Source organism: Rhinatrema bivittatum, chromosome 4, assembly GCF_901001135.1.
Source record: "Rhinatrema bivittatum chromosome 4, aRhiBiv1.1, whole genome shotgun sequence".
Classification (NCBI taxonomy): Eukaryota; Metazoa; Chordata; class Amphibia; order Gymnophiona; family Rhinatrematidae; genus Rhinatrema; species Rhinatrema bivittatum.
The window spans coordinates 422842819-422867904 of NC_042618.1; the positions used below are offsets into that span (position 1 = coordinate 422842819).

The 25086-nt window shown below is 46.2% G+C and overlaps 2 protein-coding genes across 15 annotated transcripts in view; both read right to left on the reverse strand.

The window, feature by feature from the left end:
* The window catches only part of SLC41A3 (solute carrier family 41 member 3), a 95762-nt gene that overhangs the window by 6775 nt on the left and 63901 nt on the right, over nt 1–25086 (reverse strand). For all 13 annotated transcript variants that reach the window (XM_029601341.1, XM_029601349.1, XM_029601343.1 and 10 more), the window contains 4 exons: nt 14511–14655; nt 12940–13086; nt 11891–12035; nt 9443–9522 (listed from right to left, as the gene is read on the reverse strand). In XM_029601341.1, coding sequence (XP_029457201.1) covers nt 9443–9522; nt 11891–12035; nt 12940–13086; nt 14511–14655 — 517 coding nt within the window. The remainder of the gene's footprint in view (nt 1–9442; nt 9523–11890; nt 12036–12939; nt 13087–14510; nt 14656–25086) is intronic.
* Nucleotides 895–8869, reverse strand: LOC115091243. Of its 2 annotated transcripts, none has more exons than XM_029601356.1 (2): nt 8829–8869; nt 895–3726 (listed from the first exon to the last, which is right to left on the reverse strand). In XM_029601356.1, the coding sequence occupies exon 2, from the start codon at nt 1897–1899 to the stop codon at nt 958–960; it is 942 nt and encodes a 313-aa protein (XP_029457216.1). In that variant the 5' UTR covers nt 1900–3726; nt 8829–8869; the 3' UTR covers nt 895–957. The 2 variants fall into 2 exon arrangements, with proteins under 2 accessions (XP_029457216.1, XP_029457215.1); XM_029601355.1 differs by having other exon boundaries at nt 8796–8846.

Below are 25086 nucleotides of genomic sequence, written 5' to 3' on the forward strand. Positions count from 1 at the left end.
ACTTGCAACCACCACTGGAGGTGAGAACAAACTTCCATCGGCAAGTGGAGCCGAATCGAATAGTCCAGAGAATGTGGGTTCCATCAAGAAAGCAGGGAATGCTGAAGTGGACGCATATGCGCCCTTGCCCAAGTTACTACTTCCAGGGTTGCCACCATCAACCCAAGCACCTGCAAGTAGAATCACACTGTCGGGCATATAGCGTTCACCAAGAGATGCACATGCACCATCAACTTTTGAATACGAGCTTCCGGAAGAAAAACTTTGCCCTGCTTCATGTTGAACCGCACACCCAGAAATTCCAATGACTGAGATGGCTGAAGACTGCTTTTGGCTAAGTTCACCACCCAACCGAGCTCCTGCAACAAGGAGATCACCTTGCAGGTCACCAGATGGCTCTCTTCCAGATTCTTGGCTCGAATTAACTAGTCATCTAAATACAGGTGTATAAAGATACCATCCTTTCTCTGTTCTGCCGCCACTACCACTATAACCTTGGTAAAGCTTCTGGGAGTGGTGGCTAGACCAAAAGGCAGCACCCGAAAATGATAATGGCACCCCAGCACCACAAAACACAAAAAGCGTTGGTGCTCCAATCAGAAAGAAATATGAAGGTATACCTCGGACAGATCCAAGGAGGTCAGAAATTCCCCTGACTATACGGTCATTATCACTGAACGCAATGTTGCCATGTGAAAGTGAGTAATCCGCAAATGACGGTTGACTCCTTTGAGATCCAGGAAGGGAGAAAAGGAGTCCTCCTTCTTGGGCACAACAAAATTAATGGAATATCGACCCGTATTTTCTTGAAACGTGGTTACTGGAACCACAGCCCTCAGACTGAGAAGCCTTGATAGCGTACGCTCAACTGCCTGCTTCTTCTGGGGGAGTGACAGGGAGACACCATGAACACATCCCGAGGAATACTGCGAAACTCCAGTGCATATTCTTCTCGTATTACTTCCAGGACATACTGATCCAATGTAATCTCGACCCAACTCTGATAAAAGAGAGACTTCCCCCTATCTCCTTTTCTTGGCGGTGGGTTGGCAAACCTTTATTGGAATGCTCAGGAGGTTCCACTACCTGAGCCTGCTCCTCACTTGGGGTCTCTGGGACGAAAGGACTGAGATTTGCCAGAAGGTCAAGCCCTCTGTAGGGATGAAAATGCCTGGAACCCCTGAGATGATCCCTCATACCAAAGGGGCGCGGTGACTGCTTCTTATCCTCCGGCAATGGAGGAACCGGGGATCTGCCCCACTTACTGGATAGCTTCTCCAACTCACTCACAAACAAGAGTGAACCTTTAAAAAGCAATTTCATAAGATTAGCTTTGGCTGCCCAATTTCTCAGCCATAACTGAAGCTTGGCCTCTATTACCGAAGCCACTCCTCTGGCCGAGGTGCGGACCAAATCACAGCCTGCATCTGATAAAATAAAAGCGGCAGCAGGTTCCATAACTGCCCTGGAATTCATATCAGAGTTATCAATCTCCTGAAAGAGAAGCAAAGAGCGAGCCACTAGAGAACAACAGGAAGCTATCTGCAATGTCTTTGCCACTGCTTCAAATGCTTGCTTAAGGATGGCCTCAATCCTTCTATCATGCACATCCTTAAAGGCCGCTCCTCCCTCCATGGGGATAGTCATCTGTTTAGAGACAGCACAGACAAGCACATCCACTTTCGGAAAACGCAGAAGCTCTCTCACCACTGTATCTAGGCTGTACAAGCCCTCCAAAGGGCCGACCCCCTTTAAAATTTGCCTCCGGGGCATTCCATTCAAGATCAATTCTTGAATGGCCTCCATAACGAGGAAAAAACAAGGGGCTTTATACAAAGAAACTAAAATGGGATTTCTCTTTGGCTCAGACATGGGATCTGCCCCAGGGACTCCCAGCATCTTCAATGTCTGGGAAATCAGGGCCACTAATTAATCTCTACGAAAGAACCGCAACATAGTTCTATACGGATCCATTCTCGGAGGGATTTCCTTCATCCTTCAGGGAGTCAGGATCTGCCTCATCATCAGTGCCCTCCGGATTTCTGTCAGAAACACATGCCGCCCGAGGTGTACTTTGGTGCTTAAATGCTATACCGGAAGAGGGGGAGGCCACCGCCTGAGGATCTGAACTGACAGGCTTGGACTGCACTGAGAACTATGCCTGAAGAATGGATTGCAATCCTTGAAAAAATTCTACCCAAGAAAAGGCAGAAGGATCCATGCCAAGACCAGAAAGAACTTGCGTGGCACCCACAAAGCTGCCATACCCTGCTAAGGAACCAGTCAAGGCAGTTCCTAAGTCAGGCGACCCTCTTGACATATCCTTAACCAGGCCATCATCATGCTGGGAAGACCCAGGCTTAATAAAAATCAGATGAAGATAATTCTCCTTGAGCCTCTAAACATCACTGGTATAAGTCAGAGGGCATTCCAGGCTGAGATGCTCTAATATGAAAGGCAGCACAAAGGCTTAGGCTTCTTAACCTCTGGCTCCATTAATCCGAAAGTACGCTTAACTGGCGACTGAAGATGTGCACCCAGCCTAAGTCCCTCTGAAACAAAATTTATGCACATAAATTTTATGCGCACAAAATTTAAGCATCCCAAGTTTGTGTGCCAAAAGGCTAAGCGCACTGTCACTGCTCCAATCCTTGGCACACAACTGATATGCGTGAGAGTGCACACACATGGTCACATGCACAATTTGGACGCACAGCAGGATGCACTTTCCCGCACCGACGATCCTGTAGAGGGCAGCCAACCAAGCAGAAAAAAGCACATGAAATGCCGCCATGGCCTACCATGCAACGCACAAAAAAGAATCCTAACAGCAGGGCCTAGCCCAAACAGGCCGCTCAACTCGCCAGGCTGCTCAGATCCCCTAATCCCCATGGGAGTGGGAACCCACGTTAGGATAGCACGCCAAACACAGAAACTGGAGGAACTCCTAAACTAACCCCTCCATTCTGTCTCCGACTGTTTTATTGTTTTTCAAAACGTACCTGAGCTCAGCCTTCCCAGTCGAGTACAGAGATGGTCTCCGGCTGTGGAGGGAGAGTGCATATACCATCACCGCCGTGCTCAGCTTCCTGCACCCACTGGCTTTCAGTTACTTAATCAGCTAAATCCATGCTGGCCTATAACCAGCTACTGGACCAAGGCACTCATCTGAGGGATCACAAAAATCACCTCAGGAATTCTCAACTGGGAGAGGGACCATTAGGTATCACCGCAGGAGAGTGGGGCAATCCAAATTTCCAATGAATTCTCTTCTGAATTTGAAGCAATCCCTAGCAGGGAAATGCACGTCCACCATCTGCTGGAGATGGAGAATACTGGCAGGCTGATGTCACTGCAGGGGTATCTATACTGTGACATCAGTTTGCTCCGTCCCCATCTGCTGTTAGAGGTGCATAACCCACTGGTTCTGGATTCAGCTGTCTGGACGCTAAGAAAAGAGGCTTTTTTATAATCCCAGTGCTAATGCTGGGATTCTAAGTCAGAAGTTTCTGACTCTTAGTACTCAGCTCTACTCGCTAAGCTCCATCTCTTAAAATCTATACAACAGTGCATTGTCCATCACAACTGGATCACATGGACATCCTTCTGACTACTTCTCAGAAATTGTGCAAATACTCATCTTGAAAGAGTTAAGTTTTAAGAATGAAATTATGAACACTTAAACTCAGTCTCTGCGGTGACCGAAGTGACATCTTGATTGCACACCTAGAATGATGAGAAAGATGAAAAAAGACAAAAAACCCTTCAGCTCATTCACGGAAAGCAGAGATAGATGATTACCCAAGATGATGGATGTAGGCAATAGCCTCCCAATGGAGGTGACAGATGCAAAAATGGTATCAAAATTCAAGAAGGCATGAGACAGGCCCAGAGGATCCTTAGTTGTGGGGAAGCAAAGGTAATGCAGAAATACAAGAAAAAGGGGAGAAAACAACTCACCTGCAATAAAGCACATTAATCAAGAAGATCATTGAAAAGGCAATGTCAGAATTCAAGCTGAATCTGGGGAAAACAGGCAGAGTGGATAGACCCTACAGTCTGCATCTGCCATCCTAGCCTCTCTTTCTGAAATAAATGTTCTGCCAACAGATAAGGGTTGCACATAAAAGATGCAATAAGGAGGAAAGAAAATCTCTTGCTGACCCAAATGACACAAGGCTGCACAGAAAGAGATTCAGAAAACATACAAATTTAGCCGGATAAGTGCCCAAACCTTCATTTACCTGGATAACTTCTGAGTTATCTGACTAAATGCTTTTGAATATGGATCTCATTCTGGCTACAGCGTGAACAGAATTGTATTCCTTTTTCAGGTTTTTTTTTCCCTCTCTATTCAACTGCCTGCCAGGAAATGCCAGCATGGCAGTCAGAGAGAATCTTTATGATCCTTTGGCAATTTCCCCCTCTGTTTCTGTACCGTGTCAATAATTCTGCCTGAAAATGCACCGCAGTATATTTACAATGTCCACTTACCAGTCCTGTGTGTGTCAGTCAAAGGGATGCGAGGTCAATCCATCAATATCAGGGACAGGGTGCATCCATAGGCCGGCTGCCAGAGGTCACTGCCTGCCTTACAGAAGATTACCATGTGCATCGTATGACCATTCCCCTCACGCGGGTACACACAGTGTGGGCGGACGCCATTAATCCCGCTCAAGAAGAGACCATGCCACTGAGCAGGAAGAGAAGGGCCGTGGGCAGCAAAACCGCATCTCCCAATATTTCAGATTCCTTCTAGCCTTGCTTACGACATTTTAAATGCTTCTTCAGCAACCACTCAAAAATCCAGAGGGAATTCTTTATGGATCAAACAAAAGCTAAAAATGCAGGTGCAGATTTCAATGTGGATTCTCGACTGAGCTCATCAAAGACCTTTTTCTTCCCTTCCGAGCAGGTGGAGCTTCTGTGCAAAAGCACATCTGGGTTTCTAATGATGGGTGGCACATAAACAGAAATAATAAATAGAGGCAATTAAAGGTTTTCTAATTAATTCCAGCAGATGGGAAATATCAACTATGCTCTATCCAGTCACTTTGATCTAGTTCCCAGTGTGGCTTTCTTTTTCTGACTGTGCGGGTTCATTATGGTTAATTACTGCAGTCTGCCCCACAGAGACTGGTGTCACTGTGCTGCAAAACCTCTCTTTCTGCTAAGACAGTCAGACCAAGAAGATCCATCTGTAATCAGGACCGGTGTTAAGCATTTTTGCTGCCCTGTGCGAACAATTATGGTGCTGTCCCCTTTCTCTTTTTTTTTTTTTTAAACACAGAATAACCCACTTCAGCTAAACAAGCAGAACACAGACTCACTCTCACAAAATACAGAATAAGGGGATTATAAACTATAAACAGAAAGGAACTGGAAAACACAACAAGCCAGACTCTGTATGCAGTGCAGCAATGGAGAAACAGAAACATCCCCAGTCCTCATAAATCATTCATCAAACAATAAAATCAAGGAATATAAATCAGACAGCAATAAGGATGAAAATTCCAGCATGAAATAAGACAATATCTTAATGTACATGTCTCTTGGGTTTTGAATAAAATAATATTAATAAAACCATACTTATAAGGAATAGAACAACATCCAATAATTAAGAGCTCATACAAAATTTAAAAATTTTTCCAAACAAAGGTATTTCAAAATGGCAAACTAAGAATGGAAAATTCACTGCTCTCCATACCTAAAAATCTTTCATTTCCAGTCATCCTGAGTATGGCGTGGATTAGTGAGGCAGCACAAACTTTATTCACACACACACACACCCAGGCAGGCCCCCATTCACACGCACCCACCCCAGGCAGGCAGGTTCCCATTCACACATACACCCACTCACACACAAACACCCAAGCAGGTTCCCATTCACACACACACATACATACATCCCAGTCAGATTCTCATTCACGCACATACCCCCCCAGCCAGGCAGGCAGGCAGATTCCCATTTACACATCCACACCCCCCCCCCCTAAGCAAGTTCCCATTCACACACACATATATACCCCAAGCAAGTTCCCATTCACACACACATATATACCCCAAGCAAGTTCCCATTCATACACAAACACATCCCAGTCAGGGTCCCAGTCACCACCCCCCCCTCCCGGGCAGGCAGGTTCCCATTTACACACACACACACACACCCAAGTAGGTTCCCATTCACACACATACACACACACACCCAGTCAGGCCCCCATTCACACACACACACACACACACACACACACCAGTTAGGCTCCCATTCACACACACACACACACTCCAGTCAGGCTCCCATTCACACACAGCACACCCACATGCTAGGCTCCCATTCACACACACACACACACACACACCCCAATAAGGCTCTCGATCATTCATTCACTCACACACCATCGGGAGCCATTCTGCTGCTGCTCCTTGTGGCTGGCCCCTAGGCTAATCAAATCTCATGGGGCTAGCACTTCCTCTATGCTGATCTTGTGCATCGTGAGATCAGCATAGAGCATGTTCTAGCTGCACATGTTTTGGACAGCACATGCTGGCACCGAAAAGGAGCAGGAAAACACCACAGGTTCCTTCTTTCTTCAGCCGCCTTTGGGAACTGAATCTACTGGCAGCCACCAGGCCTCTTCCTCTTCTCAGCCGCCAGTGGGATAGGGTCCACCAGTGGCCTCACGGAACTTTTCCTCTTCTTGGGTGCTGGTGGGGGGGTCTAAGAGTGTCCTCATGGGCCTCATCCTCTTCTCGGCTGCTGTGGGATGGGGTCTAACAGTGGCACTGCAGGCCTCATCCTCTTCCGGCCACCAGTGGGATGGGATCCACTGGTGGACTCACGTACCTCTTCCTCTTCCAGGCCACTGGTGGGATGAGGTCTACCGGTGGCCTTGGGGGCCTCTTTGCTCTTCCATCCCACTGGCAGCCTCGCCCTCTTCCAGGTCACCGGTGGGATAGGGTCCACCGACGGCCTCACAGGCTTCCTCTTCTTCCGCCATGCCACTCCCCCCACCCCCACCCAGGTGTGTCACCCTGTACAATTTCACGGTGTGCACACCTAGTAGCGCTGGGCCTGTCTAAAATGTGGATGGCTGACAGCAGAATTGGGAGCACAGAACAAAACTTCTGCAGGGCACCTTTAATGCATTTTTCAGAAAGTGAAAGGCTTCTTAATCTCTTTTCTTTAAATGTGCAGACAAAATAGTACATCCATGTTATCACTTACTTACCTCTCCAGCGACCTATTGATCTGTCCACCAATCCAACCAGCAAAATCTGACTCACAAAAGATGTTTAGGAACCCTGTCTCCTACAAACAGAAACATCTGGAGGTCCATATTCCAAAGCATTTAACTGGATAACTCAGAAAAGATTTGGGCACGTACCCTCCTAAATTATAGCTGTTTAATAAGTTAACTGGCTAGAGTTTAGCCAGCTAAGTTAGGGCTTTCTGGGAGCATAATTGGAAGGAGTTGTTAGCCAACTAAATTGTCCGGCTAACTCTGATATTCAAAATTAGCCAGGTAACTTCACTGGCTAAGTCAGGGCGAGTCAAAGAGCGATCCTAAAGTTAGCCGGCTAACTTTTGAGATAGCTGGAAAAATGTATCCTGCCAACTTTGCTATCCAGAAAGTGACACTATGGACATCAAACATCTGATAACTTAAAACTCTTAACATTGCAGATACTGCGCACAGATTCTCTCCCTTCAGTGCAGGTACTATGAAGGGCTCAGCAGCTCATGAGCACTTGGTGATAATGATTTGGATTACAATAATGCTCTTCCTGCAAAGCACCCTGAAATGTTTTACAATACAGTGCAAGTCTTCAGCAGAATTCAAGCAGCGAATGCCCCGGCAGTACATCTGTAGCACCCCAGATCACAAAACAGTCTCCCGTTGGGCAAGTGGAATATGATTTCTTCTTATTTTCCCCCTATGACAGTGACAAATAATGTGACTTGTCCAGGGTCAGAGAATCCATGGTGTAGGCCATGTGTCACGTGCCCTTTTGAAATGCTGCGTTCTAGTTTTCCACCTTGTCCTCAGTTGGCGTGACTCTCTGGAAAGGCCAAGAGTCACATCAGCGAGGCTTCCAGCCCCTTGCCGGTACAGATCTGCAAGCTCCTGCAGAAGCCTCAAGTCTGCACCCTCCTATCCAGGGATTACTGTGCAAAGCTGTAACTCTAGCAGCCGCGGCCAATGTTGCCGCCCTGGCTATGCTCACCCCCCCCCCCCACCCCCATACATTTAAGGTAGCACAAAAACATTAGCTAGCATAAACATCTGCAAACCACACAATTAAAACATAAGCATTAGGTGGGTGAAAAGGCTGCAGCTTTACTGAACAGCAGATATAAACTTTACACACCCGTACCCAAGCTGACCCACAAATAGCCAACCGGGCTACCCCGGCCGCCCACGGTAAACCAAGCAGGCCGGCAATCTGTTGGGCCCCCCGCCTTAGCCCCAAGCAAGAGGGCCGCACTCCCGAAGTGCACCGGCGCCTCGCCATTAGCCGTAAGGCGCCAGCCTGGAACTGTCCTTACCACGTCTGAAACCCCCAAAATTGGCTTGGGTACCCGCCCCTCCCCCACGCTGTTGTTAACAACAGAGCCCGTACATACACATATATATGTTCGCTAACTGCATAACATTTGCTGCTGTCTGCGCTATATGCATGTAAGAAGGAGAATATCACATATACAATAATATATATCAGTGACCACTAGCTGACGTTCTGAACTATCTAATTTTAGACAACGAACACCATCCATAATGTCCTATAGAACCAACCGAGATGCCATCCAGATCTCAAGAAATGCTTACTGGGGCGGGAAAGAGCTGCCTCAATCGGAAAAAAAAAAAAAGAGTGACCGGTCTTTAGCTCAGCCTTTATAAATGGCGCCCTGACGTCATCGCCCGCGCCCACTACTCATCCTCCCACCCCCTCCCCCCTCATCCCGTGCCACCAAGCTGAAAGGCTACATGGGTAGCATGGCTGAAGGGGGGGGGGGAGGGAGGAGGAGAACGGCAGTGACGCACCGTGCTGTCACTCCCCCCCCACCGGAGCTCCAGGCTGTGTCGGATTGTGACGCGCGATGTGCGGCGCGCGAGGTCGGGCCCACCTATATCCCGTAGTAGATAAAAACATGCTGATTACGCTCCCATCACATCATCTCAGCAGTGGAGGGGGAATTGGTTGGCTTTTCCCGGTTTACTTATTAGGACAACTATCTCCTAAATGAATCCAATCAACCTGAATCAAAGTCTCCGCTCATAAAATGGTATCAGGACACAGATGGCTCCTGCACCTGGCCAACCGATCTTTAAACATTTGGTTCATTTTAATAGCAAGAATCATCAAAGAAACAAAAAGGAAGATAATGTATTCATCTACAAACAGCTGGGCTAGTACTAAGAAGTCCAAAAACGTAACCTACCATTGATTACTGGTGTGAAGACTGCCATCCCTTCAAAGTTAGGATTGGTTACAGTTTTGTCCAAAATGAGTCCCCCAATGCTACAATACAAGAGAAGCACAAGGAATTTATTTCTAAATCTATGAATCTAAAATGCATGCCTTGATCTTTCCGGCAAAATGAAAAGAGACCCCGGTAGCATGAAAATCACGAGAGAAATCAATATATCAGAATCTTGCTACAACAGCATGAGAGCCTCTTATTACCCGTTGTTCATTATCCAACATTGCAATGTTTCAATTGCAATGCTGGATATGTCAGTCAGTATTTATCGAGGCATCTTAAAGCAGCAGGTAGCTTGCCGCACCGTGATGGCACACCGCTGAAGAAGCTTTGATCTATTAATAAGCACATAGCAACATACTGACCAAATAAGTTCACAACAGTCCACATAACAGGACGCCAAAATTCCAGCAATTCGTTTCCCTGAAGAAGGAGCACACTCTCCGAAACACTGCAGTGTTGGATAATGAACAACGGGTAATAAGAGGCTCGCCAATATAGTGGACTCACTGCAGGTAAGTGTTGAGATAGCTTTTTGCAAAAGCATCTTTAAAGGACATTAATATAGCTTTAATTGAAAGCATACATAAACCGCTTATAGAGTGACCTATGATTATAGAGCCCTAGCGCTGTCCTGGGCTTATCTTTCAAAGAAAGCTTTAATAAGCCTAAGCATTATATGAGGTCACTCTACAATAAATAAGCCCTTGTGCTATTGTAGCAAGCTTTTGATATATTGATCTTTCCGGCAGCATGTGGGGACAAATAAAATACGGCAGGAATTGGGAAAGGCACGTTATCAGCACAGCACATTTCAAGGTAAAAGAAGGCCAATAATGCTCCTTACTTAACTAGGGAAGCTGGCATCATTTTTCAAAATGACCCCTGCATAGCAGAAAGCCTCCTTGGGTGATCTTATTACAAACCTTGGTAGCAGGAGGTAATATTAGCATGAGCCTGAATCGGAGACAATCCACCCACTCCTTGTTTTTTTTCACCAGTTGCTACGGACGGTAGAGTGCAGTGTAACTGAAGAAGGCATTCATGTATTTGTTTATCTAAAGCCTAGGGAGGATCACTTTCAAATGCACTTCTACAGGTGAAACGGTGCTTTACCCATGGAACTGTTATAAAGCTGCCCACCTGGACTGAGCAGGGGCGTTCCTGGAGCGGGAGGAATGGAGTTTGTCCTCATGCGCATACTTTTGGATTTTTAAAAAACTTTCCTGTGCACAGATTAGTAGGGATAATTGTGGAGGGGATAATTAGCAGGTGTAATTGTGTGCAGGTGATTAGGCACATATTTGCCAGTTTTCTTATGCGTGCTGGTATAGAATTGCAGCCTAAATACATACAGGTCAGTTTCCAGGAGTGTATCTAACTGCATGGTTACGTGTGTGATTTACAAACACAAGGTAACCACCCCTCAGCTAGCAACGAGTATCGGGGTTGCTGTGTGGCTAAACATACATGCATCCCTTTACCCATTGCAAAACGCGGAATAAAAAGTTATATACATTATTGGACTGCGTTACATACACAAAGGGAGATATTCCGTGATAAGCTTACACCATATATTCAACGGTGCAAACCATGCTGGCATTTAATCAGACAAACCCAAAGTTATCCAGATAAATTTAGGACTGCCTACTGGTAAGATACCCGGATAACTTTGAATATCTGAGGTATCTGGCTAAGTTAACTGGTTAATTTTGGCCTGCAAGGAAAGCTCCCCCTCACCCTTATCCAGATAAATTGTACCCAGTTTAGGGGGCAGGAATTTAAAACCTTGGGGTTTGTCTGAGTAACTGGAAAATTACCAAGACAACCCCTTTGAATATTGACCTCATAATGTCTGAAAATTCAATTTACGCATGTACATTTGTAACCTGCCCCCATGATGCATGTATATTTAGCACATTTAGGTGTACGCACACAACTTGTGTACATAGCTCTAGATTTTGTGGGATAATTTTCAAACTTCCAGGCAAGGTGCAAAGTCCATGGTCACTCTGTAACCGCAGATCTCGTACCAAACTTTCAAAATAAATGTATGTGGGCACTTTCCCTCCGAAAGCCACTATGAGTACCTGTAGACTTCTGCAGCTGCGCCGTGTGTGGTTAAAATTTCCCCAGATAACGTGTGCATGCTATCTTCTAATCCTGCCCTGACACAGTCCCAGGAGCCTCCCATAAACACGGCTAAACGTGCATGTGTTTGTGTAATGGCGTGCACTCTTCTAACCATATTTACAAGGGTCAGTTTTCAAAACTGGCATTCTAGCCAAGTAAAAAGGTTTTGACCCGAGTATATGCACTCCAGAACTGTCCTCTGTACGTAGAACTTCCAACTAAGCATTTGAAACCGTGATCTGGATCGGCGACGAGGCGGAGACCTCTGCTCACCTGCTGATGGACATAGCAACAATAACCGGCTGCCACCCAGACTTCAGCACCTCGCCAATGGACGGGTTCTGCTTGGCAACAGCGATCCACAGAGGGATCAGGATCATGAAAACCGCACATATGAGCGGAGAGAGGTACACAACATCTGTGAAGGAGGAAACGCAAAACTTTCATGGCACCAAAGAGAATTGGTTAATATGCCCCTTCCTGGTAGTAGGTTTCTTGCTTTTTGGCACTGCAGCCCAGAGGCAGGATCACAAAGCTGTGTCAGCTGGATGTTAAGATAGAAACCCTTCCCCTCATCATGCTGCAAACTCTCAGGCCGATACAGTAAGGACTGCGGGTCAAGCTGCTCAGGGATTTCCAACCCTCCACTTGCCTGGCTCACTTGCCTGAGGGATGGCCCACAAAGGAACCTAACACCTCAGGGAGTGTCTCCTCTTCTCTAACCATTCTTAAATTTATTTTTTTTTTCTTAAATGCCAGACTGCAGGTTTGCACCTCTACCATCTGCTGTAGTCAGAGAAATACTGAGGGACTGCAGGTGGCACTCTAGGTTATGTAGCTGTGCCTCAAACTCTTTGGTTCTCTGCTTCCATCTGCTGGTAGGGATGCAAAACCCACTCATCTGGACTGATCTGTGGTGCGAACAGGAAACAGTGTTATTATATTATTACCCATGCACATCTGGGAAAATTAAGGTACAGGGTGTTAAGTGACTAGCCCAAGGTCATACACGGAACAAGGAATAGGAATTTCCCTGTTTCCTGGTTCCATAGATTAGCCAGCAGATCATGATTATACTGGTACAACAGAAAGTAGCAAACTCCTCAAAGATCTATAGATAATTCTGTGGAATAAAAGTATGAAAATCATAATTTATGGAACAACAGTAAGGTGCAATGGAATGTTTCATCACAGACAGTTTCTTGTATATGTTTGCTACAAAACTATAGTCCATAAATCACAAATATTCGGAAATGTTCCCCAAACCTTCAGCATTTCTAGTATTTGTATACTGAACATACAATGGCCACCCCAGACCATACCTATATATTTGAAAAGCATGCTGCTGATTCCTGCCAGCAGGGAAAGAGTTATCAGATCTCCAAGACTGGCAGCGATTGGAGTGGCAACATTGTCAGGGTTTATCCCCACCTTCCTCGAGCCGATGATCACTGCAATCATGACCAGCCCTAAAAAAAAAAAAAAAAAACAACCCAGAAATTGAGTTCAGAGAGAGAGAAAGAGAAAGGAGAGCTGAGCTAGGTATCTTCCACCGTTTTGCCCTAAAGCCATGCATATCGAGGACAAGCTGACAACCCACAGCAGACACCTATACAGAAAACTGCACCTACTTTGCCATATATTTTCACTAATGCTGCTCCACTACACAAGAGAAATATTACACAGGACCACAGCCTTGGCCTAAAATACCGATGTGTTCCCTTCACGGTACAAAGTGAAAAATAAAAAAAAGATTGCAATAGGGAAAACAGCAAAGAGAACCAATACGTGATTTACTGGATATTTCCTTAAAAGAATGACATGTCCAGTGGAATCATGCTGGGGTACGTGGTTTATTTTTAAAACTGAAGAGCCCCACTGGCTTGATACCCTGGTGGTGAACTGTGTCACCAGTGTGACAGCAGAGTGCCACAGGAAACAACATGCCACAGTTGTCATCCTACTTCCAAGGGCTGCTCGTTAATTTTCCCTGTAGATCTGCAAACGGACAAACTCGGAAAGGCTGTGAACCATGAAGTCTGGATCCAGCAGCTTGAAGGGCTGGTCCTTGACCCGAGTTTCATGGTAGATTTATCTATATACAGTAATTCAGATACGGCAACGTGGGCAAGCAGTGGAAAGTGGAATTCTCCAGTTCAAATGGGTTTGGGCTGAAGCGAAAGGCTAAATACATGGTAAAAACGGGCTGAACATGCGTCATCAGCTTCCCGCGATCCTACTCCCTGCCTCCAGTCTAGGAGTGGCGCTTAACGGGTTGCTATAATGTCGATGCAGGAAATCGAGGTTAACTTAAAAACACCCTTTATAGTCGTAACAAATCAGGCACTTTATTAATTTTACCTTGATTTTGTGGGCTTGCACCACTGCAATCCCCCAACTGCAATCCCATAAACTTTGCCCACAGTCAAAAACCTTGATCAGAGGTCAGATGCAGGATCACATTTGGCCATCCCTAACAAGCAGTCCTAATGACATCACTGGTGAACAATGCGGACTAAGATGGGGCGGACGGGGGTGGAGGGATGCGGCAGGACAGGGCACATCTTTCAGAGAGGCACAGACTGAGCTGCCAGCAATGGCATGAAGGGATGGAACTGCTGCTGCTCTTCACTTAGTGAACGGGGGAGGGGGATATTAAATTATCTAGCTATGCCTCGGACTTGGGCGATTATTAGTATAAAACCTATAATAATGATAATTTGATTGGTCTGAACTGCTCTGGTCTTGCGCTACACGGGGGGGATGGCCTCCCGAATTAAGGGCAGATCTCCTTTAAAACCCTTAAAGCAGCGAGAGGAAGGCACGCCCTGCGCAGAGAGAAACCGAGGCCTTGTCAAAAGCCATGGTTCGACGGGCGTTTCACGGAGCTTACCCAGGGACAGTGCAGCTATGAAGGCCGTGGTCACGCTGCTGGCGCAGAGCACCGCTGCCTGATCCAGCCGCACGTAGCCTTTCGAAAGGGATCCCAGGACGACGGCAGCGACGGCGGCTAAGAGCCCCACCACGGTGGCCTGCACCTGGCAAAGAGAAACCACAGCCAAGCAGGCTGAAACCTTCAGTTGTTCACATGGCAGACAGACAACACAAGACATCTTTCTGAGCAGGAGAGAGGGGCAGGGCTGGGGATTAAGGGCAAGCACTGGTTTTCACAGAGAGAGGAGCAAGTCCACGGAACAGCCGGCCAAAGAAAGCGGAAACAGGTTGAAAAGGCTTTGCAAGAAGCAAGAGACAATGCATACATTTCCCTCTCTCAGAGCAAATGAACGTCGGCATGGGGGATAGACAATAAAAATTGTCCAGGCAATTGTAATTTTGCAGTCGATTCCAACCAAAATACAAATTCCTTAACAATTTTTACTCTAGATCTCTGCTGCTGAATTTCAGGCAGGTCCCTACGGTGTTTGCAGACAGAAAGACTGATGGACGCACCCTTGCACTAGAGAAACATGCCTAAAATTAAAAAAAAACTGTATTTATCCAAACTAGAATATGACAAACTATAAAGTGGCAGGTAACTCAGGGTAACTGGTTGTATCCAAATGTCCTGTGAGAAAAGCCTTCTGCAAAAAGCGCTGGGGGACTTTCATCCACAAGTGCTGAATCTACGAATTCAAGCAGAAATCCTACAGGGGTTTTGGGGTTTGTTTTTTTTTACCCACGTTTTGCTTTCATGGCTTTTCTGTGGAATCTGATCCCTTTCACAAGCTGTGGGAAATGAAATTGTTGCACGGAAGATGAAGCGTTTCCTAAACCGTGCAGGAAATCTGGCGTGCCGGCTTTGAGAACGTTTCTGTGCTCTCATTTTACCTCAGCCCAGGAAGTTCTTTTGCAGAACTGAACACCTAAATGCGGTCGTTTAACGTAAGACGTGACGGTCCGTGAGTCCCTGTCCTGATTATGTTACCCATGTCATGTACAGGCCTCACCAAGCGACATGCTTGGTGAGGCCTGTACATGAGGAGGAGATTTACAGGGGCCTTACATGAGGAGGAGATTTACAGGGGCCTTAACACAGAAAGGACTTTCCTCCATTTCGTGGCTATGGAAAAAAAAAAATCTTAAATTGAATGGGGCGTATACTATGTCAGCCATAAAGCATTTCACTAAGGCTCCACGGACAAGAAATTATCTTAACCTGCTTTTGCCGGAGAAGCAGGAAATGTGCAGCTGCTTCCTCTTTCACCTCTAAAGGTGTCCATTTGGAAAAGCAGTTAACGGGCAAGATTGTGGAGGTGGCAATTCCTCTCTGCAGAGACAGCTATATTTTAGACACTGTATAAAGGCGAGCATTTTGGGTGACGGAATTAGGTTGGAGGGCTGGGGGTGGATGGGTAATAGATTGCAGCTGAAAACGTGCTTACACTTAGCCAGCTCACTGCTCGGCGGCGTTCTGAAGATTGCTCCCTGGGTAATCATCTTCCAAAATCACTTGCATTACAAAAATAATGTTAGGGGATGACCATTAGGAGGACAGAGAGGAGCAGCAAACAGATGCAGACATACCGTCTGTGAGGAGAGAAAGCAGACACCCTGCTACCAAGAGCTGCATGGAGACAGCATACCCCAACAGTACAGGAACCGGGTAGGACTGGGCTCACTCCAGCAATTGTGTGTTAATGTGGGATGCATGGATTATGCATGCATCAGCTTGAGATGATACGTTGGTCCATGCCAATGCTTAGTGGAAACAGCATCCTTCCCTGCATTCAAACTTTTCTGACATGCACTGCAGCTTAATATCGGGAGCCAGGACAAACACTTCTGCCAGCGTCCACCCATTTACAATAACAAATGTAATAAAATACACAGACACCAAAATGGGATCAAATAGGCCGTAGCTTTATTTATATAACAAACAGGTGCCCAAGCCTAACACAAGTAGGCAATCAATAACACACATACGGGCAGATTCAGTACGGTGCACTCAGGCCGAGCGCACCATTAGCCCCCGTTTGGCCGCGCGTTTTCGATGTGCTATTTTTACCCCTTATACAGTAAGGGGTAATAGCGCGTGGAAAACGCCCAGCCAACCCCCTCGAAACTAATAGCGCCCGCAACATGCAAATGCATGTTGAATAGCCTATTAGTTAGTCCTGTGCGATAAAGAAAGTAAAATGTGCAGCCAAGCCGCACATTTTACTCTCTGCAATTAACGCCTACCCAAAGGCAGAAGTTAATTTCGGCCGGCACCGAAAAAACTGCTTTTCTGTACACCGGCGTCTGTTTTCCGAACCCGTGGCTGTCAGCGGGTTCGACAATAGACGCCGGTAAAATTAAGCTTCAGCTGTCAAACCCGCTGACAGCCGCCGATTCTGCCAATAAGGAGGGGCTAGGGACGCACTAGTGTCCCTAGTGCCTCCTTATTAGCGAGGGCCCTCATTTGTATAGTGAATCACATGTCCAGGAGAGAGGCCTGGGTGCACATCGGGAGAGCGGGCGCTCGCCTCGGAGCACCAGCTCTCCTGCGCACTTTACTGCATCGGCCCGATAGTGAATATCAACCAGCAAGATGAACACTGCCAGGTCCCGACCTTCACAGACGCCCGGAGTTCTTGCACGTCCTTAAGCACCCGGACGTGGAAGGTTAGGGGTGGCCTCCGATCAAGGACGTCCGGATGCGCAGGGCAGTGGCCCTGGTGTCCATGCGGGGTCTATAGAAAAGAACCATCCACTTACCTGCTGGAATGACATTTGAAATGACAAGTATGGAGCCAGCGCACCCTGGATACTGTATAGGCGCTGTATACCGCTCTATACAGTAAAATGGATTGCGAACGCCTACCGCTTCATAGGCGCACTTTTGACGCTCCTTTGCCGCCACTTGGATTTGCGTCTAATTTGAATACTGAATCGAGCGGCTTGCGAACCAAAATGTGCACACGGCTTGCGAACCAAAATGTGCACTGCCGCACTTTTTTTTACGCGTCGGTACTGTATCAACCTGAAAGTGAGCCTGGCCCCCATATTACTACGGGCAAGCAGATACAAGACCTGCCTGCCCATCCATACTCGAGCTACCCAATAGAGCATCTTTCACATGTCCAGTGACTATTACTGTTCATTCACACAGTCACAGCAGCACTTATCATAAAGGGGAAAAAATACTCAGGATAGAAAAGGAGATGCAAATGGAAGTACAGTAGGATCCCACCAGCTAACTTCTGGGGACAAAGCGAGAAGGATAAGTGTAGCAGCTCTTACAGGAGATAATTCCTTTCTGTTGTTTCCAGGCAGTCTCCTAACTCCTTTTAGGAGCTGGCTAATTGGCAGTTCATCTTATCCTATTGCCATCCTAAAGCTATGGGAGACAGAAATTAGTCTGGCCCCTACTTCTTCAATAAAATTACAATTATACGGCAAAGTGATTCTGAATGCAGATGCTACCAATCTGTCCCAGCACTGATGAATGGGTACAGAATAGATTAGGCAATCACAGACTCAATTTTGCAAAACCAAAACATGTCACTGGGCTAGAGTAACATTTGGGTATTAATGATTAACAAAAGCTTTGCTTTGTGTGTGATATGTTGTTATGTACACTGTGACATTCTGTGTGTCAGAATGAGGCTATATTGCAGGCTTGATTTATTACTCAAAAAGGCAGCTAAATAAATAACAAGTTAAGAAGGGTTCTGCGGAGCTGCCCTCCTCTGGCTTCATAACGGGTCATTTATGAGTTCTAGCCATGTAGTTCTGTTATTACAACTGGGATATACCCCGAGGCAAAGGAGGCAGTAAGAAATTCATTCACAGTAATAATAAGGAAATGCTGGCTGGATACGAGAACGCTCTTTGGAGAATGGGTGAGAAAAAAACATTGTGATTTGACAGACACTGCCATGTGACAGTGAGTCAACATCCTTCAACCAGGAAACACTATCCGATCTGTATTATTGCTTCTTGTGGGATTTTTTTTTTTCTGTTCCAGCAGTTGTTAACATTTAGTGAGGAAATGTAAAGTTATCGTGCATGATTTCTGTAAGGTGTGGTAGCACCTTATAATGTTAAAGTCATGCTCCCTGCTGATTTGCTGTCAGAAGGAAGGCAGCCCCAAGCAGAACTGGGGTAGATTTTCAATGCAAACAGAGAAGATAATTTGTAAATTAATTTTCGAAGGGGAAGTCCGGAAACTTTAACTGTGGATGGTACAAAGCCATAAAGCAAGAACGGGAATTTCAAAATGAAATCCCCAAGCACTCCTGGTCAGCTCACCCCCTTCAAAGATACCCGCAGAGGGAAAAAGCAATTCTCAGCTCCCAGTTCCACCAGGGTAACTGCTTGGTCACCCTGTCTAAAAATGTCCTCACACAGTGCCGCTGCGTTGCAGGAAGACTTTCAAGCCGTGAGCAGAAAAGCAAAGCGCGTGGGGGACGTTTTACCCGCTGATTTTACGTTACATTTTAAAAAGAGAAAATGTTTTCCTTTGAAAACTGGGTTAGAAAAAAAAAAATCCACACGCAGACCTGCACCGGTTATTTGTGGGGATAACTTTTCCAGAGAAACTACGCACGTAAGTGCTAACCCCTCTGCCCCCGGGAGCGCCTCCTCTCTCTGCGCGTAAAAGGGCACTTGTACCAGCAGCACGGGTGCACTTTTACAGGCGAAGATGGGAGTCAGTTTTCATAGACCCCCAAAACACTGCCCATGGAAGTGCCTTTGAAATCTGCCCTCTCAATAAATGCCTGCAGGAATTCTGGGGCGTCAGTAACCACCAAAAACCTGTATTTTTTTAAATCTATCTCCCGTATTACTGAAATTCTGGGGATTATGGTCCCCTCCCCTCCTTTGTGAACCTGGGACAAACGGCTGGATTTAAGATTACGGCGCCCACAGGCAGAGGACTGGGGTGGAGTGGGCTCCAGAAATCAGAATGCTGTTGCCTTCTGAGATCGGAGAGCAGCGAGGGTCAGGTCCCAGGTTTTGGGCACCTTCAGAATTCGGCGCTCTGGGGTGGTGCCTGCGTTACCTAAATTCCAGTCTCATCGGAAACTAAAAACGCTGAAACGTCGCGCCTCAGTCCACTGGAGGCCTCCCCGTGATGGGGGTAGACAGAAGTGAACATGACTTTGCCTCAACTTCTGCCCAAAAAAAAAAAAAGTCTAAGTATAAAACAGCAAGATTTTCTACAGTGTAACAAATTCCTGTCATGATGAAACCTGGCTGAAAAGGGAAGGGCTGCCATGAACTCAGACTTAAACCAAGTGAAGCGTGCACAGCAAAAGCAACCATGCACGCAAACTCGAAAAGTTTTCCTTATTTTGAGATTTGAAAATGTCGATATTCAGCGGGCCAGTGTGCAGGAGTTACCAAGATATCTTTACGCAGGTATCTGGCAGAACGCAACCAGATAAAGTTACCCAGACTAATTGGTGTCCTGTGCAAAAAAGTGAAATTGGCACCCCTCCCCTACCATCACCTTGCCGGGAGCTCAGGTACAACCCTTCCTCCTTCAACAGTGGCGGTGGCATCTCTCTCTCCCAAGCCCCTACCCCTCTACCCAGCACCAGTATCCCCTTTGCCCTGCTCACTCTCCCTCTGCTCACAGTGCCCAGCATCCTCCCTCCCTCTCACTCTCTTCTCCTCCTCCCTGCAGGCTGATTCTTCACCTACAACCACGGACAGAAGCCTCCTTCCTCCCATACACTGCTGCTGAGTCTCCTGCCTGCAGACATTATAATGGAAGGGTGCATACCATATCGTATGGTGCAATGCAAATTCCAAAAATAGGTGGAGTTAGGGGATTGCGTTAGGCTGTGCCCATGCGGTGAGGTTTCATCGCCATTTGTGATGTGTCCTGTAAGGCTTATTTCAGACAATTTGAAGGAAGGAAGGAAGGAGGGAGGGAGAGAGAGAGAGAGGCCATAATAGCATGGCCCATAGGCAGGTATTTGTATCCCTAGGGTAGGCCCACCTAGTAACTCGAGGTGGGGATTAGGTAAGTGTGTAGGGGGTTAGGGGCCACTTTGACATGCTATGTGACACCTACGAACAGAACAGTTGTCTCTTGTGAAGATTTGATGGCCTTCGGAGTGAGGAAACTCACTCCAAGATGAGATTTGGGCAAGGTTCTCTCAACCTAGCTTGATGGACTAACATCAAGCTAGGTTGAGAGAACCTTGCCCAAATCTCATCTTGGAGTGAGTTTCCTCACTCCGAAGGCCATCAAATCTTCACAAGAGACCACTGTTCTGTTCGTAGGTGTCACATAGCATGTCAAAGTGGCCCCTAACCCTCTACACACTTACCTAATCCCCACCTCGAGTTACTAGGTGGGCCTACCCTAGGGATACAAATACCTGCCTATGGGCCATGTTATTATGCCCAGTCTCTCTCTCTCACAGAATCTGAAATGGTATCGCAATTTGCACTAACTTAGCTCTTCGCACAGGTAATTAGCGCAAATTGCGATAAATCCTATATTAGCATAAAACACACCCCTTTTGCTATCACAAGCGGTACTTACCCCATTTTGATAAATGACCCCCTAAGTGAGCTATCTGGACAAAATTCACCCGCACAGTTAGATGGGGGAAATATTCAAATCTTGGAGCTTGTCCAGGTAATTTGAAAATTCACCCGGACAAACCCTCTGAATATCGACCTCAATAACACTTTTATTTAAAGCAGCTAATGCGGGGGAGGCGTTTTCTTTACAGACGTCACTGATGATATATTGAGAGGAGGAATCTTCCAAACTGTCCACCCTGGCACAAAGTCCCCCTTACTTTTTTCTCCGCATGCTTTTACCCATTTTCGAAGGGAATGCACCCACGCACTTAACCTTTGAATATTGCTGTGGGGATGCTTTTTAATTTGATCACTATTTGTACTTCAAGTTGATAGTATTATGGCCAGCTTTGATAGAACTTTTAATTAAATTTATTTTTACCTTTTCCTTTTATCAATCCTTACTTTGTTATTAATTTTTTATTGTTTTTGTTTTTTAGTAATTACTATTTTTAATTAGATATGTTTGAGAACCTTTTTTCTGTTTGCTGTATTTAGTTATTTTACTGCTTGTGCTTTGTGTTGTGTATTCATTACTAATTCTAGTTATTTATTATATACTGTTAATTTTGGTTAATTTTGTTAATGCTGTAAATCAGTGTTTTTCAGCCTTCTCCTGGAGACACACTTAACCAGTTGAGTTTCCAGGGTTACCACAATGAATATGCACAAGATGGATTTGCTTATTCTGGGTCTCCAATGTATGCAAATCTGTATTATGCATATTCATTATCAATATCCTGAAAACCCGACTAGTTATGTATACCGTCAGGAGAGGGTTGGGAAACACTGCTGTAAATGATTTTTGGTGATTGTACTATACATTGCTTTGATACTTTTTGGGATTTGCCGTATATAAAATAATAAAACTAACTATGTGCAGGTAAGGAAAATTGGTTCTTACCAGCTAATTTTCGTTCCTGTAGTACCGCAGATCAGTCCAGACTCCTGGGTTTTGCATCCCAGCCTGCAGATGGAGACAGAAAGTTTAAAGTGATACTACTACATAACCCTGTGTGCCACATGCAGTTCCTCAGTATTGATCTGTACCCAAGCTTAAACAGCAAACCATAAACCAACTTACATTAATTCACTCTTCTTTTTTTCTTTTTTATAAACAAGTCTGTATTCCATACTCAGAACCTAGAACGAGCGGATGACTCTCCACCTCAACATATTGGGCGGGTTCTGGACTGATCTGTGGTACTACAGGAATGAAAATTAGCAGGTAAGAACCAATTTTCCGATCCCTGTACGTACCCAGATCAGTTCAGACTCCTGGGATGTACCAAAGCTCCCTACTTAGGGTGGGACCTGGTGAGTCCCACTCGCAAAACACTCTTGCCAAAAGACTGGGACTCCAGATCCCCCACATCCAGACGATAGTGCCTTCTAAGCTGCCACCCTACATATTTCCTGCAGCAAAACCAACTGTGCCTCAACCCAGGATGCCACCTGAGAACGCATAGAATGGGCTCGCAAACCCTCAAAAACCGGACAACCCTTAGCTATGTACATTGACCCAATTACCTCCTTAAGCCACCTCACAATCGTAGCCTTAGATGCCCGAGAACCTCTTTTCGGACCACTTCACAAAACAAAGAGGTGATATGACTTCCTCAAGTCATTTGTTGCCTTGATATATCTCAACAATGCTCTCGGCATATCTAAAAGCTTAAGTTCCCTTGCAAGAGGTGCGGAGGAGTCCACCTCAGGAAAAGCCAAAAGCTCCACAGTCTGATTTACATGAAACGCCAATACCACCTTAGGCAAAAAGGAAGGAACCATCTGCAACGACACTTCTGATTCCAAAATCTGCAGAAATGGATCACGGCAAGACAATGCCTGTAACTCCGAAATCCTCCTAGCGGAACATATGACTAACTAGGAAAATAACCTTAAGAGTCAAATCTTTAAGAGTCACCTCTCCTGAGTGGTTTGAACAGCGCCTCACACAAACCCCTGAGGAAGAGATTAAGATTCCATGATGGACAAACTTTCCTTACCAGCGGATGCAAATTCTTTGCCTCCTGGGAAACTGAACCACATCTGGATGAGTGAAGAGAGAAGATCCCTATCTTTTCCCCCAAAGACAACCAAGAGCAACCACCTGGACCTTCAGAGAATTCAAAGTCAAACCTTTGACCAGACCCTCTTGAAGAAAGGACAAAATATGAGACACCGTAAATTCTAGAGCTTGTATCGCTAACGGGGTACACCAGGACTCAAAAACCTTCCAGACCCTCACATATGAAAGAGAAGTAGACTTCCTCCTGGCCTGCAACAGTGTAGCAATAACCACTTCAGGATACCCCCTGCACCTCAATTGCCACCTCTCAAAAGCCAAGCCACTAAACAAAAAAGTGAGCAGCCTGGTTTGAAAATATGGGACCCTAAGAAAGAAGGCTTGGCAGATAACCGAAGCACAGTGGACCGTCCACGGTTAAGTTGACTAGATCCGTGAACCAAGGCCAATGTGGCCACTCCGGAGCCACTAAAACTACTTTGCCTGGGTGTCTCTCAATCCACCACAACACCTTGCCTACCAGAGGCAACGAAGGGAAAGCAAAGCAGAACTTCCCGAGGCCAAGGCACCACCACAGCATTGATGCCCTTGGCCCTGTACTCCCTCCTTCAACTGAAAAACCAATTCGTCTTGGCATTCTGATGAGTCACCATTAGATCCTCATGGGGTCAGCCTCACCCTCGTGGATGAGCTGCATTGCTTTCTTCGACAGCTCCCACTCCCCCGGATCTAGCAATTTGAGACTCAAAAAATCCACTTGGACATTTTTGACCTTTCCGATGTGCGACACTGCTATCTTTTCCAGGTAACACTCTGCTCAAAGAATTAATTTTTGAGCTTCCTGAGCCACTGCTCAACTCTTGGTACTTCTCTACTGACTGATGTAGGCCACCACTGTCGCATTGCCCGACAGGACCCTCGCCAACCAACCTTTGATCAACAGCAGAAAGCAAGTAACACATGCTCTAGTCTCTAACCAATTGATAGACCAGGAAGCCTCTGTCTAGGACCAACAGCCTTGCGTCAACTGCTGCTGACAAACTGTACTCCAACCAGACAGACTGGCATCAGTAGTAAGGATCATCCAAACCGGAACCTCCAGCTCCATACCACAAGCCAGATTGGAACTCAGAAGCCACCAGGCTAGACTGTCCCTGCCAGTGCCCTTGAGAGGCAAGGGAAGATGAAACTCTTCTGAGAGCGGTTTCCATCGAGACAACAGAGCTCTCTGCAGGGGCTTCATATGTGCGAATGCCCATGGCACTAACTCCAGGGTCGAAGCCATTGAGCCCTGAACCTGCAAATAATCTCAGACCTTGGGCATTGGCAACCTCAACAATCGACGAACTTGCCCTTGCAACTTAGGAACACACTCCTCCATGAGAAACACCTTGCCTATCAGAGTATCGAACTGAGCTCCTAGATACTCCAGAGACTGCAATGGAACCAAGTGACTCTTTGCTAAGTTTACCACCCAGCAGAGCGACTCGAGTGTTTGATCACCTTCTGAACCAACTGACGATAAAGGTCCTCCGACTTTGCCCTAAGCCAGTCGTCTAAATAAGGATGAACCAGAGCCCCTTAATGATGCAAAACCGCCACCACCACCACCACCATCACCTTGATGAAAATAGTGGGTGCCATGGCCAAACCAAAGAGAAGAGCCTGAAACTGAAAATGTTGACCCAGAATCATGAATCGTAGCAACCTTTGATGATCCAGATGGATGGGTATGTATAGATACGCTTCTGTCAAGTCTAGAAAAGCCAGAAACTCGCCTTTACAAATGGTCACCTGGAAACTTAAATCAGACACCTCAAAAATCCTCTTGAGATGTACCTCCAACTTATGATCCTAAACACCTTTCAAAGCTGTGGACCCTGTAACTGGAATAGTTGTCTACTTGGTAACAGCT

Bases quoted from the DNA above. Each gene is read 5' to 3' on its own strand.
- LOC115091243 (XM_029601356.1), bottom strand. From the start codon at position 1,899: ATGCTGGGAGTCCCTGGGGCAGATCCCATGTCTGAGCCAAAGAGAAAT.